This window comes from Limulus polyphemus, unplaced genomic scaffold (genome assembly GCF_000517525.1).
Source record: "Limulus polyphemus unplaced genomic scaffold, Limulus_polyphemus-2.1.2 Scaffold38, whole genome shotgun sequence".
Classification (NCBI taxonomy): Eukaryota; Metazoa; Arthropoda; class Merostomata; order Xiphosura; family Limulidae; genus Limulus; species Limulus polyphemus.
Window position 1 is genome coordinate 476,328 of NW_013665648.1, and position 17,291 is coordinate 493,618.

The 17,291-nt window shown below is 32.0% G+C and overlaps 1 protein-coding gene across 2 annotated transcripts in view; it reads left to right on the top strand.

Moving 5' to 3' along the window:
• The window catches only part of LOC106461373 (CUGBP Elav-like family member 2), a 166,239-nt gene that overhangs the window by 116,928 nt on the left and 32,020 nt on the right, over window positions 1-17,291 (top strand). For both annotated transcript variants that reach the window (XM_022388480.1, XM_013921194.2), the window contains exons 5-6: window positions 8,531-8,610; window positions 14,422-14,562. In XM_022388480.1, coding sequence (XP_022244188.1) covers window positions 8,531-8,610; window positions 14,422-14,562 — 221 coding nt within the window. The remainder of the gene's footprint in view (window positions 1-8,530; window positions 8,611-14,421; window positions 14,563-17,291) is intronic.

Here is a 17,291-nt window from a genome sequence, read left to right on the forward strand (position 1 = left end):
TGAGTCAGATCAACGTAGGCTGGTAAGGAAATCACTGATTGGCAAGTCCTTAAGCCAATCAGGAAATGTCACAGACCTACTGAAGGATGTGTAGATTGTATAGGAATTCTTTTTTGGCGGCAAAGGACAAGTTTCCGCTTATCAACGTTATATTTTAAGATATGTGCAAGAACTCAGCTAACAGATGTTTCCGAATATAAAAGCTATCTTCAAGTTTTGTACACCAAAAAACTTTTCAAACTAAATAATTGTATTAGTTAACTTACGCGGAATATAATATGATAAAATGTAAATTTATAGTTTGGACAGTAATGATCTGCTGCTGTTGTCCGTTCCCGATCAGCCAGAGAGTTTACCGTTTTTGTGCATTTTATCTGCGTACAGTATTTTGTCAGTACTGGAGCATCTGCTTAGTTTGTGAATGACCTAGTGGTTAAGTCGCTCAACTCGCAGTCTGCGAGTCGCAGGTTCGAATCCCCATCACCGAATGTTTTCACCCTTTCAGCCGTGGGGGCGATATAATATTATGGTCAATTCCACTATTTGTTCGTAAAAGGGTAGTCCAAGAGTTGGCGGTTGGTGTGTTGACTTGTTGCAGATAGCCCTCGAGTAGCTTTTCGCGAAATTCAAAATATACCAAACCAAAGTTTTGCGAATGTTCAATAGAACCAAAACCAGTTTTCACAGATAATATAAACTTTGCTTGTAATGGACTATGAAGAGATTGAAATGGCAAAGCATATTATGATGACCAGGAATGGGCGGTATAGTCTCAACAACAATAACAAAAACAGACGTGACATAGAAAAAAAAAACTTTTTTATATTTATGTTATAAACTAACGGTAGAATAACTATCAGGAATAGGCGATATAGTTCAAAAACAATAACAAAAACCGACGTGGCATAGAAACAAAGGAACAGCTTTAAAATTTTATATGATAATTCAACGGTAGAATATTATTAAGTACTGTATTACTTAATAGTAGCGATCGCCAAGGTGCCCCCCAGTGGCACAGTGTTATGACTGCGGACTTATAATGCTAGGAACCGGGTTTCGATACCCGTGGTGGGCAGAGCACAGATAGCCCATTGTGTAGTTTTATGCTTAACTTCAAACAAACAATCGACAAGGTTTCCAAATAATTCACGCGCTGAAAGACCATCCTATCGAATTTCTAAGCGAAAAATCGACCATTCAAAATATTGGTTACGATCTATTATGAGCATATTCAAATATACTAATAATACGCTAAAATGGTCGCTAACATTTCCGGTATAACAATTCAAAAATTTCTAAAACAGCAACTTTTTCGTCTACTACCTACCTACCTAATCACTATTGCTGAGACTATTGCTACAAGATTTCTTCAGCTTACTTGACTGGTCTGTGGTATCCGCTTTTGATATTCTGATAAATATATACAGATTTTTTTTATAAATGGTATTCGTATCATGCACACACTTAAATATCTTTTAAACCCAATTTACCCAACAGATGGCGCTACATGTCGATGGACACTTTGTTTGTAGTTATGCACAAAGCTACACAATGGGCTATCTGTGCTCTGCCCACCACGGGTATCGAAACCCGGTTTCTAGCGTTTTAAGTCCGCAGAAATACCGCTGTGCCACTGGGGAGCACCGATGGATATACACACACGTCAGTTTCTAAAGGTAAAGTATATACTTTATAGTCCCCCAGTGGCACAGCGGTATGTCTGCGGACTTACAACGCTAGAAACCGGGTTTCGATACCCGTAGTGGGCAGAGCACAGATAGCCCATTGTGTAGCTTTGTGCATAACTTCAAACAAACAACCAATATATATTTTATACAGGTATAACTTAAAAGAAGACAAACAAGAGTATTAAAAAATATTAATTGTAAAATGAAGTAGAAATTCTGCTACAAAAAATAATGAAACAAGAATTTAAAAAACAATCACAAATTTATAAAAATTTAATCCCTATATTGGCAGTTTTATATACTTATCTGTAGGCCAAAGTAAGGATTACATTATATAAATTTGTGGTTAATTCTTATAAAAGCTATAGCTATCAGGGATATGGCTATACTGAAAGTTTATAGATGTTGTATCCATTCCATAGACATATAAAACTGAACAAATAAATAGGGAAAAAAAATTAACGGAAAGTTTTCTTGGTTATTCGTAGAATTGCTATAAAGCTATCCAAAACAAAATAAATGCTGCAATAAAAAGTACACAACCAAATAACGTCATACTAGTTGGACAGATTTCTTATAGCAATTCTACGAATAACCAAGAATCACTACTTTCCATTGTTATTATTAAACAATAATACTGATATAAGTTGAATTTCAAACCATTAATCTATCATTTATTAGCAAAGCGTTGTCTTTACTGATTGTTAAAGATAGATGATTTGTACCAGTTATTAATGCTACAGTTATTTCGATCGGTTTATGGTGTGAAGCTTTCTGGTGTTTTCAGAGTAAAAAAAGGTGCTTTACCCCATTGCGAAGACTGGATTCATTTCAATTGAAATTTCATGTAAACGAAGTTACGACATGTATCTTTCTCTTAGAATTTTCGCGCAACGCTACAAGAGGGCTATCTGCGCATAGCAGTCCCCAATTTTGAACTTATAGAGCACGGGGAAGGCAGTTAGTCAACAGCACCCACCGCCAACTCTTGGGCTACTATTTTCTGGTCGAACAGTGGGATTTGATCATCACTCTTATAACACACCACGCTCCCAAAGTACGGAGCGCAAGTTTTGTTTATGGTAGTGGGAAGGCGAAGTATAGCTCTGTAGGTCACTAGTTGGGCATGATATATATCTAACAACGTGACCTTTCTTATGGAACTGTACTAGGATGCATACGTAGTTCTAAAAACATAAAATTGTTTTTGTTCCTTTTCTCAACGATGCAAATTATCTGTGAATTAATCACTACTTATTTCTGGCTTTTGTGAATCCCAGTAAGAAAGAAAAAAAAGTTTTACTCGAAGGGAAGACATTATCAAATTCAGTTTGAATATTTGTATTTATTGCAAGACTAATAAGGATATCTGCCGCCGTTCCTAATTTTGAAATACTGACCAGAGGGAAGTCAGCCAGTCAGCAGCACGTTACCACCCACCATCCACGCTAAGGGATTGACTGTCACTCTAATAGCGCACCCACAGCTTAAAGTACGGGAAATATTTTGTGGTATCGCATTCGCATGGATTCGAAACCAGGTTCTCCAACTCCGAAATCCACAACAATGTCACAAGGTCAACCCGTGTCAACGCTAAATGAATGATAATCAAATCCCACTAATCGATTAAATGAGAGTAGCCCAAGAGTTGGTGGTGGGTGCTTTTTACTTTCTGTCTTCCTTATAGTCTATCATTTAAAAATTAGGAACAGCTATGTGCAGATAGCCCTAATTAAACAACAACAAAAATTCTCGTATGTTAATTTCAATGTTTCGTAAAAATAATCCAATTAACATGTAAAATATTTGTCAAAATAAATTAAACATGCAATAGATGTACAAAAATGTGTCTTCATCCGGATTTGATAAATTGTTTATTTTGTTTTTATAACGATCTTTAAGTAAAAATTCGTTTTTTTTTAATTTGATAAAAACAAGGTTGTCGAATTGGCAAAAGTCCTTTTAATGACGTAGATGTACCAAGAAAAACGTTTAATTAAAAAAAAAATTATTTCGTATTTTGACTGAAATACCCAATTTTCGCACGCCGTTTTTAGAACCATCCACAAAGTTGCTAGTTAATTACATATAAGCAAGAATAAAAGCTCTAAGAGCAATTGTATTTTACACAGTAAAAGAAGAAAGTCTATAATGCCAGTTCTCTACTGATGTAAAATATAGATATATTGTCTGTGGTGTCAGCTCTCCACTGATGTAAAATATAGATATATATTATCTGTGGTGTCAACTCTCTACTGATGTAAAATATAGATATATATTGTCTATGGTGTCAGCTCTCCACTGATGTAAAATATGGATATATGTTGTCTGTGGTGTCAGCTCTCCACTGATGTAAAATATAGATATATATTGTCTATGGTGTCAGCTCTCCACTGATGTAAAATATAGATATATATTATCTGTGGTGTCAGTTGTCTACTGATGTAAAATATAGGTATATATTGTCTGTGGTGTCAACTCTTTACTGATGTAAAATATAGATATACATTGTCTGTGGTGTCAGCTCTCTAATGAAGAAAAATATGGATATATGTTGTCTGTGGTGTCAGTTCTCTAATGAAGAAAAATATGGATATATATATTGTCTATGGTGTCTGCTCTCCACTGATGTAAAATATAGATATATATTGTCTATGGTGTCAGCTCTCCACTGATGTAAAATATGGATATATGTTGTCTGTGGTGTCAGCTCTCCACTGATGTAAAATATGGATATATGTTGTCTGTGGTGTCAACTCTTTACTGATGTAAAATATAGATATATATTGTCTATGGTGTCAGCTCTCCACTGATGTAAAATATGGATATATGTTGTCTGTGGTGTCAGCTCTCCACTGATGTAAAATATAGATATATTGTCTATGGTGTCTGCTCTCCACTGATGTAAGATATAGATATATATTGTCTATGGTGTCAGCTCTCCACTGATGTAAAATATGGATATATGTTGTCTGTGGTGTCAGCTCTCTACTGATGTAAAATATAAATATATTGTCTATGGTGTCAGCTCTCTACTGTTGTAAAATATAGATATATATTGCCTATGGTGTCAGCTGTCTACTGATTTAAAATATGGATATATGTTGTCTGTGGTGTCAGCGCTCTACTGATGTAAAATATAGAAATATATTGTCTACGGTGTCATTTCTCTAATGATGTAACATATAAACATATATTGTCTATGGTGTCAGCTCTCCACTGATGTAAAATATGGATATATGTTGTCTGTGGTGTCAGCTCTCTACTGATGTAAAATATAGAAATATATTGTCTACGGTGTCATTTCTCTAATGATGTAACATATAAACATATATTGTCTACGGTGTCAGTTCTCTAACAATGTAAGATAGAGATATATGTTGTGTGTGGTGTCAGCTCTCTAGTAATGTAAAATACAGATATAGATACAGAGTCCTATCATAAGGCCAATCCGTGTCCTATTCAGTTTAAGAATCCGTTTATTTTACTGTTGAAAGTTTTTGTATTACGTTGTTGTTGGCCAATATGCGAATTTCGCTTTACAAAATGTAAATTTTACCGAAATTATTTTATTCAAATACATGCAAGTTTCTATACAAACACACACACACACGCATATATATATATATATAAGCGAAATATTATAAAAATAGTTTTAAATATTTTAAAAACTCTCCATTATTGTTAATTTAAAACAAATAAATAAAAACACACATACATATAAGCATAAATATCGGTTTCGTATATTCCAGCATACTCTTCAGTTTTTAAAATAAACCTCTCTTTGACAAGACCTACTTAACGCCTTAATATATATATGTGTGTACCCTAAAGGGAACTAAAATTATTGTTAAGTTTGCTTATCCATGATGCTAGACAACGGATATTACACTAGAGGTATGCGCATATATTCGTTTGGACTTCTGCCTAAGATAATCTGAATTTTTCTTAATTAAAGCCTGTTTTTTATACTTTTGATATTAAGATTGACGTTTCACCTAAAAATTGGATTTTCAGTTGTCAAAATATGCGAAACAAAGCCAATCACGACAACTTGCACAACGTCCAATCATAACGATTCATGTCCACATAAATATTAGTACCTAGCCTTGAGGAACGGATGACATTATAGGATTTTCTAGACCTGATTACAAACTAAATAAGACGTCTCTCCCCTTTTATAAATCTCAGACACTTCACACGGAGAAGATGAAAAAATAAAAGCCAATACTAACAAATTGACTAACCGTACATCCACAGAAATTAATGCATCGAGGAAAGCAAATAATTTATGATTATCTTAATACACTGTTACACAAAAATATTCTTAAATAAAAGTAAGAGGGTAAATGTCACTGAAAGCTCTTGCTTATTATGTTATAGAATCCATTTTAAGTTGAATAAAAGCGCGGAATCAATAAAAAGGGAATTACAGCAAAGCATAAGAAAAATACTCTCTTACTCGTAATGTTCAAAAGGTCAATCTTTCAAAGCGCTCAACCCTTGTAGATTGTCCATAGAATTGTAATTATCAGATAGTGGATATTTAATAAATTTCATTTTCTACTACTTTAATAGGATTTTTGAATAAACCAAAATTAATTGGTTTTCAGCTTATATAATTATCATGAACAAGAAAAGAGTATTGAAATATGATTTATGGACAACAGCAAAGATCCAGCGGTTTACAAATTCATACTAATTAATTCATAATGCCACTCGGTATTTTTGCATGTATTGTGTGGTTTTGACACTCAGTATTTATGTTTATACATTGTGTAGTTTTAACATTCAGTAATTATATATATATATAGTGTGTGTGGTTTTGACATTCGATATTTTTGTGTACATTGTGTGAGTTTGCCGCTCGGTGTTTTTGTATATTTTGTTTGTTTTTGCCACTCAGTAGTTATTGTATTTTATCGAACTTTGAGCTTTTAAATATCAAAGTATATCACAAAATTAAAAATCAAGAAAACCAAGTTAGTTGACTAATTTGTTCATTATAACCTTTTTAAAACCAAAAAATAAGAGAGTTAATTAGCTATGAAACATATAATTAATTATTAGCCGAACATTATGTTCATACGTCATGGTCTCCCGGTTGGCCAGCGATAAGTTTACGAATTACAATGCTAAACTCGGGGATTCGATTCTCAACGGAGCATAGATGGTAGATAGGTCATTGTGTAGCTTTGTGCAGAAAAATAATAACAAGCCAACATACATCATGTAGGGACGCAAGTCGTTCGGTATTTAAAATGATTTCAAAAAACTTACGGATTATGAAAGAAGACCACAGTTTTTAATAGAATGGACTCTTTGATTTGCTAATACTGCACTATTGTTATCAATATAAACAAGGAGTAGCAAGCACGCTCACGAGAGGGCTGAAACAAATGTCCTAAGGAAGGCAAAAAAACAATGTCTTATTAATTAATGCTGAACATTTAAAAATAAAATCAATTAACATAATGTCATTCAGTCATTTTTCTCAAACTGTTATGTAACTTTTTGAATTTTCTCCACAATTCCAATCGTCGTCGCAGAAGGAGAACGATCACTTTGCAAGATGAAGCTTATTAAAATTTATCTACGTTATACTTTTGCCCGAGACAGTTTAGCATATATGGAAACACTGGCATTTAAAAGTTCTTCTTCTTGCGCTGTGAACTTTGACACTATAATTAGCCACTCTGACAAAGAGAGTCAGGAAAGTGAAGTTTTAAACAGCATAACTAATTTAATGTACATTTTCTTGATCTTCCCTGGATAACAGATCTTATAATATATATATACAGATTAACTTATTTTGGAGAAGAAATGACAGTGCATACAAAACACCCAAGAATAGGATTAAGTGCATCAAATGCTAGTCTTTCATGATTGGGATTTCTTTTTCTTCTTCTTTTGCTTTTAAAAACATTAAGTTGCATAGCATATTAATGATAATTAAAGACAGTTTTTCACCTGGAAATTGGTTGAATGTTTTTTGTTGTTGTTGTTTTTTTCCTGTTTTTCATTATTAAACGTTGTATAAGATTGTATAATTTTGAACAGAATGTCAACATCACCAAATCCATGTGAGTACAATTTGAACATTTACAAGTAAAGACGTTTCATAACCAGTTGTTTAAATTGATCGAAGTATATTTTTGAAGAACTACACAAAAGTGAGACGTCAAAAAGGAGATGAGGATAAATTACTCATTATAATACTACTCGATTAAGTAAAATATTGCAATTGTGTAACACTACGTATGCATCTTTTAATGTTTTGATTTAAAAGAAAAATTGTACAGATTTTACTGAGTGTCACATGTATTACCTGTAAAAAGAGTATGAATTATAAATGATTTCATAACTACTTAGTGTTACAAGTGGAAGACAATAACACAGATACCATTCGAACCGAATTATACATCTTGACTCAAGCAAACTTTCTTGACAAACTGTAATAGATTTAAATAGAAAAATATGTTCCCTTGAGGCGTTATGAGATATATTTTGAAACGGTCTCTTGTAGTTTTAAGCGTTTTGGAAGATAAATACTGGAGAATGGGGTCTTTAAATGAATTCTTATTTGTTTAATCATTTCCATAAGCTAGTATCCGTAGTTTTAAGTTAATGATATTTCTCATGTTTTTGTAAAATATTACACGAAATTAGATAAGGAACTGGTGAAATGATTTATTCTTTCTTCCCTCTAAATATGTTTCAAAATCACATTTCATCTAGTTATATTTATAATACGTCTATAATTCTCTATTGTTATAAGAATAACATTCAAATTCATATATCTTAATATTTCCTATCTTTTTTTTTTTTGGACATATTTCCAGGTTGTGGATTTGTTACGTACGAGTCTCGCCAGTGCGCCATAAATGCTATCAAAGGCATGAATCACTTTCAGACTATGGAGGTAAGTACATAACATCTGGAGGAAAGTGGGCCACACCTGTCTATAGATAGCTCATGCAAATTGATACATCTGTAAGTCACTGACCAAGTCTATCAACAAAACCTTTATGCAAGAAGGGAAGCAGAAACAGAAAGTATAAAACTAGCTAATGGGGATGGGCATGCGGCTGTATAAGCCAACGAGAAAGGACTATCAATGCAAGGAGTAAAATGGACAAAGCTGTATCAGTCCACATGATCAAACTAACAGTTTTCGATGTGAAAATAAAAATGGGAAAAGCTGTAGATGATGGCAAGTTAAATTGACAGCCTTTTGTCTAAGACTAGAAAAGGAAGCAACTGTAAATATTAGTAAAATCTAACTAATTTTCATATGAGGAGAGAATGGACAAAATTGTAACTGACAAAATATAAGCAAACACTTTATTAAGCAAGAGAGACTTGTAGCTAGATCTCGCTATGAGCTGTGCATTTTTCCCTTTTAATGAAAGGTTTGTAGATAGCTATTCGTTCTTTTGTTTAAAAGCTTGTAGATGGAGTTTGGCAGTGTATACAGGTATGTGATTTCCTCGATTTTGTTGAAAGGTCTGTAATTAGATCTTTCCAATGTATAGGTTTATGTCCATTTCACCCTTTTGTTGAAAAATTTTTCACTAGATATTGTCAATGTATACAGCTGTGTCCTTTCCCCTCATTTGTTAAAAGGTTTTAAACTAGATCTTACCAGTGTATACAGCTACAGCTGTGTCATTTTTCATTTTTTGTTGAAAGGTTTTCAGCTTTTCACTAGATATTGTCAGTATATACAGCCCTATCCTTTTCCCCTTTTAACAAGAGAGGGGAAAATGACACAGCTGTATACTCTAGCAATATATAGCAACACATCTTTTAGCACCCCCCCCCCCCAATGGCACAGTGGTGTGTAAAACGCTAGAAACCTGGTTTCGAAACCCGTGGTGGGCAGAGCACAGACAGCCCATTGTGTAGGTTTGTGCTTAACTTCAAACAAACAAACAAACCGTTTAACAAAAGGGAAAAGGACATAACAAAATACACCGACAACGTCTAGTTAAAAACCTTTCACCAAAATAGGGAAAGGACATAGCTAGATACACTGACAATATCAATTTACAAACCTTTCAGCTTAAGAGGGAAATTGATACAGCTGGATACATCTACAAGATGTAACTACAAATCTTTTAAGAAAAGAGGGGTAAATGACACAACTGGATACGATGACAATATCTAATTTAACTTCAACAAACAAGAAAAAAAGGAAATGGGTATGCCTGTATATACTGTCAAGATCTAGTCTGGAACCTTTTAATAAAAGAGGGGACAAGATACAACCGTAAACATTAACTACGTCTAGTTAAAAACTTTCTTAATAAAAAAGGAAATAGACACAGCTGTATATATTGAGAAAGTAGTTTCATCCAACAAGGGAACTGTATACATATGTATGCACCAGTCAGATCTTATTATAGACCTCTCATCTAAAGTGGATATCGTCATAGATTTAACTACAAGCGTTCATGAAAGGAAGGAAACAAACACAGCTGTATGCCACAGATTATACTTATCTAAATACGATCAATCAAAAAGAAAAGTAGACCCTTCTTTCAAACGTTGTAAAATTCTAGCTGAAACTTTGTTTACCACTGATTAAATCTCTAAATATAATTAGTACTTCTTCTGTGTACAAATGATTAAAGCTATTTAAAAATGTAATGGTAAGAAAGAAGTAATCTCCCTTCTTACAAGGAACGTTGTGATCACGCCTGTATACCAGTTACTAAATCTTTTTACAAACTTTTCTCCAAAAAAACAACAGTAGTGGCAACGACTGTTCACTGTTTTTACATAATGTTGTCTAATTAAAGTGAAAATAATGTTCTGGAAAAATAATAACTAATACAGCTTTAACTTTCTTTTTCATTACTAGATCTGCGTTCATCAAATTTCATCGTTTTATTATTATTATTTGTTTGAAGTTAAGCACAAAGCTAAACAATGGGCTATCTGTGCTCTGCCTACCACGGGTATCGAAACCCGGTTTCTCGCTGTGGCATCGTTTTCGTCAGGAATTTTTACGCAAACTCTCCGTATGAATAATAATAGCTAATAATGCATACCTTCAGTATTTAAAGCTAAGGACCATGTATAATAATGCATACCTTCAGTATTTAAAGCTAAGGACCATGTATAATAATACATACCTTCAGTATTTAAAGCTAAGGACCATGTATAATAATGCATACCTTCAGTATTTAAAGCTAAGGACCATGTATAATAATGCATACCTTCAGTATTTAATTCTAAGGACCATGTATAATAATGCATACCTTCAGTATTTAAAGCTAAGGACCATGTATAATAATGCATACCTTCAGTATTTAAAGCTAATGACCATGTATAATAATGCATACCTTCAGTATTTAAAGCTAAGGACCATGTATAATAATACATACCTTCAGTATTTAAAGCTAAGGACCATGTATTCGAAATTGCAGTTGAAAACTCTCAATAAGGTCTTTAAAAATACTTGTTATTAAATATACTTGTTTTATAACTGGGGTAACATTTATTCATCTATCGCTATGTATATAACTAAACTTCATCATTAGCACAGAAAATTATAACGGTATTACAAAGTAACTATAAAGAAAACCCCATGTTTTGGTAGTAGTACCAGACGGTATTACAAGGTAACTATAAAGAAAACCCCATGTTTTCTGGTACTACTACCAAAACATGGGGTTTTCTTTATAGTTACCTTGTAATACCGTAAAATGATTATAAGGTAATGACTACATATCCTAGGAGAACTAAATTCTACCTACACAATGACACAAGTTTACCAGTCGTTTATTCAAATCACCATTATCATATTATTGAGATAAAGGAAAAGAAGAGAAATATAAGCAAAGTTAGTTTTGCGAGTGAAATGATTTAAGTATGCAGGGTAACATTATTTTGAAACACCTGTACCACATCCAGACTTTTCTTAACAAAACTTCTTATTTTAACGTATCTTTTGTGAAATTTGTTGTCCAAGGAAATTTAAGTTGAATATAATTTTTGTTCTACTCACCCTCAAGATTGACGTTATAATTACTGAACGTAAAGGTTTTGTGTAAACATTATGGTTAAGAAATATATAGGCTCCTCTGCATACCAATTACATTATTTGTTTGGTTGTAAAGCTAAACGAACATTCAAGAGGAACAACATAATAGTGATACTAAAAGAGGATTGTACACGTTAACTTTCTTATAAAAATTTGTAAATAAGTTAGTCAGAAGTTTGACATAGACTGAAACAGTTTCTTGCGCATAAAAGATGGATTTATTTGAAAATGGTTTCATCTAAAATATTACAAGTAAGGAAAAACAACAATGTTAAACTGGTTTTAGCTGTGAATTGTTATTGTAGACAAATTTTACCTGCAACTTTGATTATAATATTCTGGCTAGTAGGTAATTTATTGGTGTTCGATGTAACTACTGATTATAAAATTTTGCTGGACGTGCCCCAAAAAAAAGTTAATAAGAGTGGCATGAAATTTCTACGGACATATTAAATTGTTAATCTTTTTAACAATAAGTATAACTTAAGTACATAAATATGAAATTTGGTTGTAGGTACATAAATCCACAGTTTATCTATCTATTAGAAAATAAAAGGACAGTTTTTTAGTTTAGAGTTTAAAGACTTTAAAACCTAAAATATCAGTAAATTACTATAACTCACCACTTGCTTCATTGGACAATACTCAGGAAGGATCCAGCAAAGATACATTGGACCTAAGTCAGATTTGGTTGCTATCAGATACTTTACATATTCAACCCTTTTTTTATTCAAGAATTACACGTGATGGATCACTTTGTTATAGACTAGTCTTAACGTATGCTCATTCATGATTCAATAAACAACCTTGTGTAATTTTGCTAGTTTTCTCTACAACTGTTATAAATGAGTTCATATGGTACAAAAAAAAACGCTCTACTCTTTAGAAAACCTCTTCCTCTCGATTTTTAACTTTATGTTTTAGTTTTATGTTTAAAATAAATTAATTCTATTTTTTACCATAACTCTCTAACATAATATGAAAAAACAGCGTTCTGTCACTAGACAACTGGTGCAGAAAGCACCAGCAAATCTTGTTTTCAGCAAATCCAATGCTGTGTGAGCAATACTGAAGATTAATTTCTTTTTAAATATATTTTAATTGTGTGGATGTGAATCATTGCATTTTAATTATTTATTTGGTATCAGCTTGTTCCTTTTGAATCACCGCAAAATAGAAGAGTTTCTACTGAAAATAAAATGTGTTCACAGATTATTCAAAAAATAACTCATTTTTGTCAAAATAAAAGAAAAATTTGAGTACAGTCTGTTATCTATTTTGTTAAATATAACGGGCTAAATCATTTTATGATGTTTTAATTCTGAATAGTATATTTGGACAACAGTAAACTAAAATGCATGACCAAGCATCTTGTAGTTTGTACATTACAATATATGTGTATCATATTCCTATTTATTGCCAACCACAAGTGACTTGTATTAATTTAGGTTGTTTGCGTCGTAAAAGGTATTGGAATCACCACACAGTCATATAGTTTGCAGCGCTATCTATTGATTAATTATTGAAATGTATCCTAGGAATAAAGTATAATAGCATTATTTGAAAGTACAAGTTATTTTCAAGGAATAAAACACTCATTAGCATTTTCTTAAAGCAAGTTTTTTTTTTAGCTGTCAATGCTCAAGTTTCAAATAATGCTGTGTTTTAAAAATTTCATTACATAAACTTATCACAAAATTATATGCAATTGTCTTTTAGTCGAAAATATTGAAGATTTCATTTCGTTGCAATATTAGTATTTTCTATCATTGATTTGAACTCTGTCTGTTATGAGGAATTAAACTTTTACTGAAATGTCTAGGAAATATAAATTAAAGCTAAATGTTTGAGGTGAGAGTACATAAAATTGAAATTGCTTGAAACTACAAATTTATGAAACACGTATATTCATTAAGCACTTTAACAAGGAAAAGGTTTTATGTTCTGTAGCTCTATAGTTTGGGGATTCAGTTACAAAACCTACTAATTTAAACATTGCTATTGGAATATCAGAACAATGTTTATTTGAGAAAAAATAGTAAATGAATCTTTTTTTTTATCGTGTAAGTTAAAAATAAAACCAAACAGTTAAGCTATATGATTCTTTTTAGATGGCTCCCAAAACGAACGGATTTCATTACTGTAATTACGGACTTAGTATTCAGTGTTTACATTTCACTGTAGCTCTAGGTGTTGTTCTTTATGCACAATAACAATGTTGGTTGCATATCGTTCATTGGGTAAACTAAAGTTCTGATTAACTAATAGTAAAACAAAACACACACACACACAAACCCACATATGTGAATCATCGTGATGCCATGCTTAGGGGAAGTCAATGTTTTGCAATTTGAAAAAAAAAATATATATATACAAGCTATTAAAATATGTAGTATCTCATAGGTGTTATTATAGTTATATTATTACTCCAAAATTCGTGATTTGCAAAACATATTACGGCTTTCTGCATCAACATAGCTATTTGAGGTCTTCGTTAGTGCTGCTCTCTGTTGTTTGAAGAATAACAAAATAATTTCTAAGTAAAAGGAAATATTAGAGGGTTTTGCTTACACCTTTTCAATTTAATTATATTCATTAGATTTAAAATTTTGAAACTATTAATTGAAATTTTTTAAAGAAAGAGAGAAAAGTGTGTTTAAAGAATAATTCATTCTTTTGTAGGGTTGCAGTAACCCTCTAGTGGTGAAGTTCGCTGACACCCAAAAAGTAAGAGATCTAAAACGAAAGCAGCAGATGATGGCTAACCTATGGAATACAAATAGTTTTGGAAATATCAGTTCCTTGACACCACAGTACTTAACAGTAAGTTAATTTGGCTTGAGAATATTCTATTGTGTATATTTTACTAAGAACAAGTTTCTTCTTTTATTTGAACGTCATACGCTAGTGTTGTGATCGAGTGTTCCAATGGTTGAGTTGTCTATCTTATTCTTAGCCCTTACGCTTTGGCAGTACGAAAGTAGACTATGTAGAATATTGTAGCTAAATTGCCCTACCCTTTTGCCTGTTTTTAATTTTATTGCCTGGCTTTCATTATAAGCAGGAGTTAAGAATACATTTTAAAGAGCATTTTGATGATTATGTATCTTGCCAACTTTGACTTTTTTTTTAGTCTTTTGACATAAAAATAACTTGTGTTAAGCATTTGTATTACTAATACTATTACTAGTGATACTACAGTTGAGAATTAGATTGATAATTTTTGAGATATTTGTATTGTAAACCTCGTGATTATTGCTGTTTTTAACTAGCATAATGGTAAACTTTGAATAATAAGACAAAATATAAATTACAAAAAATTTTAAGAAGTACTTAGATGTTTTGATGTATGTGAGGATGGTCAAAAATTTGAATAGCATCTGAAAGTACTACTATTCTTCAAGTGGAGAGAAAGCTAGATGGTGGTAGGATATTCAACTTCATATTGGACCAGCAGTTCAAGTATAAAATGTGTTAAATTGTCAAAATAATTAACAGTGGTATAATTAAATGGAAAAGTATGGATAAATAGAGTATTGAAGTGATAAATGCATATTGAAAATGTTCTGATTGAGTCCCATACCATTAGTTTTAAAAGTATTACATGAAAATGGTGGTCTCACTGACAAGTGACACTTATTTTTTTTAAACTGTCAATGACAGAAGCAAGTAATAGCTTTAAAATAATGTAATTTATTGAAGAACACTGCAGTATTTGACTTGTTCAGGATATAAAACTGTATGGCAGGTTTTTTAACCATTTGATTTTAGTAAAAAAAAAGTTTTATTCTTTTTAATATAATTTAAAAGATGTTGGTATATCCCTAGTCATAAGCTAAATTAATCTGAAGAACATGTCACTCACTATTTTGATTATAAATTTTGAAACTTATCATTTAGGCCAACAATAGTGTAATATAAAATTGTATAAGTGACTTTTAGTAGGTTACTTAGATGAGACTTCATAAAGAAAAGATGGGTAATATGATGCCTGACACAATCTTGGTTAAATTTGGCAATTAAGCCATGTTTGAAAAGTACATTTTATATAAGATACATCAATAATTTTACTTGACACGTAAATTTATTAATTCTAAAGTAATCATTTATATCAACAAATTAAGTTCTATTATTAAGCTCCCCCCTCTTTAGTGCTCGTGGAATGATTTTAAAAATGACATGGTATGTTTTGGTGGTTTGTACTCCTCTAAAGTTTTGTTGTACAATTTTATGGATGTGAAGGATTATGATTAGTTTTTCCTAGCATTTTGTTGTATGCTCTCAATGTCTAAACTTCCTTGTCACTTAATATTTTCCTACATTCTTATTGTTAGAAAAGGTTATCACAGCTCATCTTTATTTGTGAATGGTTTTGTCTCTGTCTTTTACATTTTAAGTTCAAAAGAATTCTAACACATTTGCAACAGTTGCACTGAAACGGTTAAAAAAAATACACCAAATATGTATCACTGTTGTAAATTAATCACAATTAGTGTTCCTGATTTTAACTGTTTTCGATTATTCCAACTATTCAAGTAATTGAAAAATTGTCATTGTAATTTCTATTACATTAAGTTTGTTCAGATAAATCAAATAGTATCAAGACTTAGAAAAATAATCAACTAACAGAAATTAATGTTTTCAATTATTCCAACTATCCAAGTAATTGAAAGTATTACCATTATGATTTCTAATTATTTTTTCAATTCAAGTTTGTTCAGCTTTCGGTTAACATAACCCGATGCTTTGGGTGGTTGTCTCATGATTCAATGGTCAGTTTTAATTCCTTGCTGATATAACCATGTTTGTCAGAAATGACTAGACATGGACTAATAACAGTTTAAGAGTATGTAACACCTTTAATTTATTAATATGTTCACTTGAACAGGACCAGTGTTCCTTCAAGGTTGCACGGTTGTACAACAACCAATCAAGTACCGCACACTTAATTATTCCAGCCATGCACATCCTTAGTAATGGTGAGGAGTCTCAACCTGTTGACGACCTTAGTGACCCTGGCAGTTGATAGGCCTAAAGCTCAAATAATCAACTGGTAGCATTGCAAAGTGGCCTAATGATTCAATAGGGTTGATGGTTTAAAAATACCCCCCTCCCCAGGAAAAAACAGACTGGTAGTGCACATTCACATATTACCTTGATACTGGTACACTTCAAAAAAAATCATTCCACACATGGATTGAAAAAATTAGAGGAACATTGAACAGGACTGCTGTTTAATTACTACTAACTCTAGCTAGATAACAAATATCGAAAATGGAAAACAAAACTGCTTACTTAGAACAGTAAGTTTTAAGTTGTTTGATTAACTTATTTATCAGCATGCATGTGCTTCCACAGTTTCTTCCAGCCTGTACTGTAAAATGTAAATATATTAAACATTTTAATGTGTTACTTCTCAACTTCTCACTTAAGTTTATAATGTTTTTATATACAAAACCTAGTTAATTATTTAAGTTTTTTATGCTGGTGATAGAATTATAGAAAAAAAATCCTAAACATAGGTTATTAAAGATTTGTTTGGGCTCCTTACC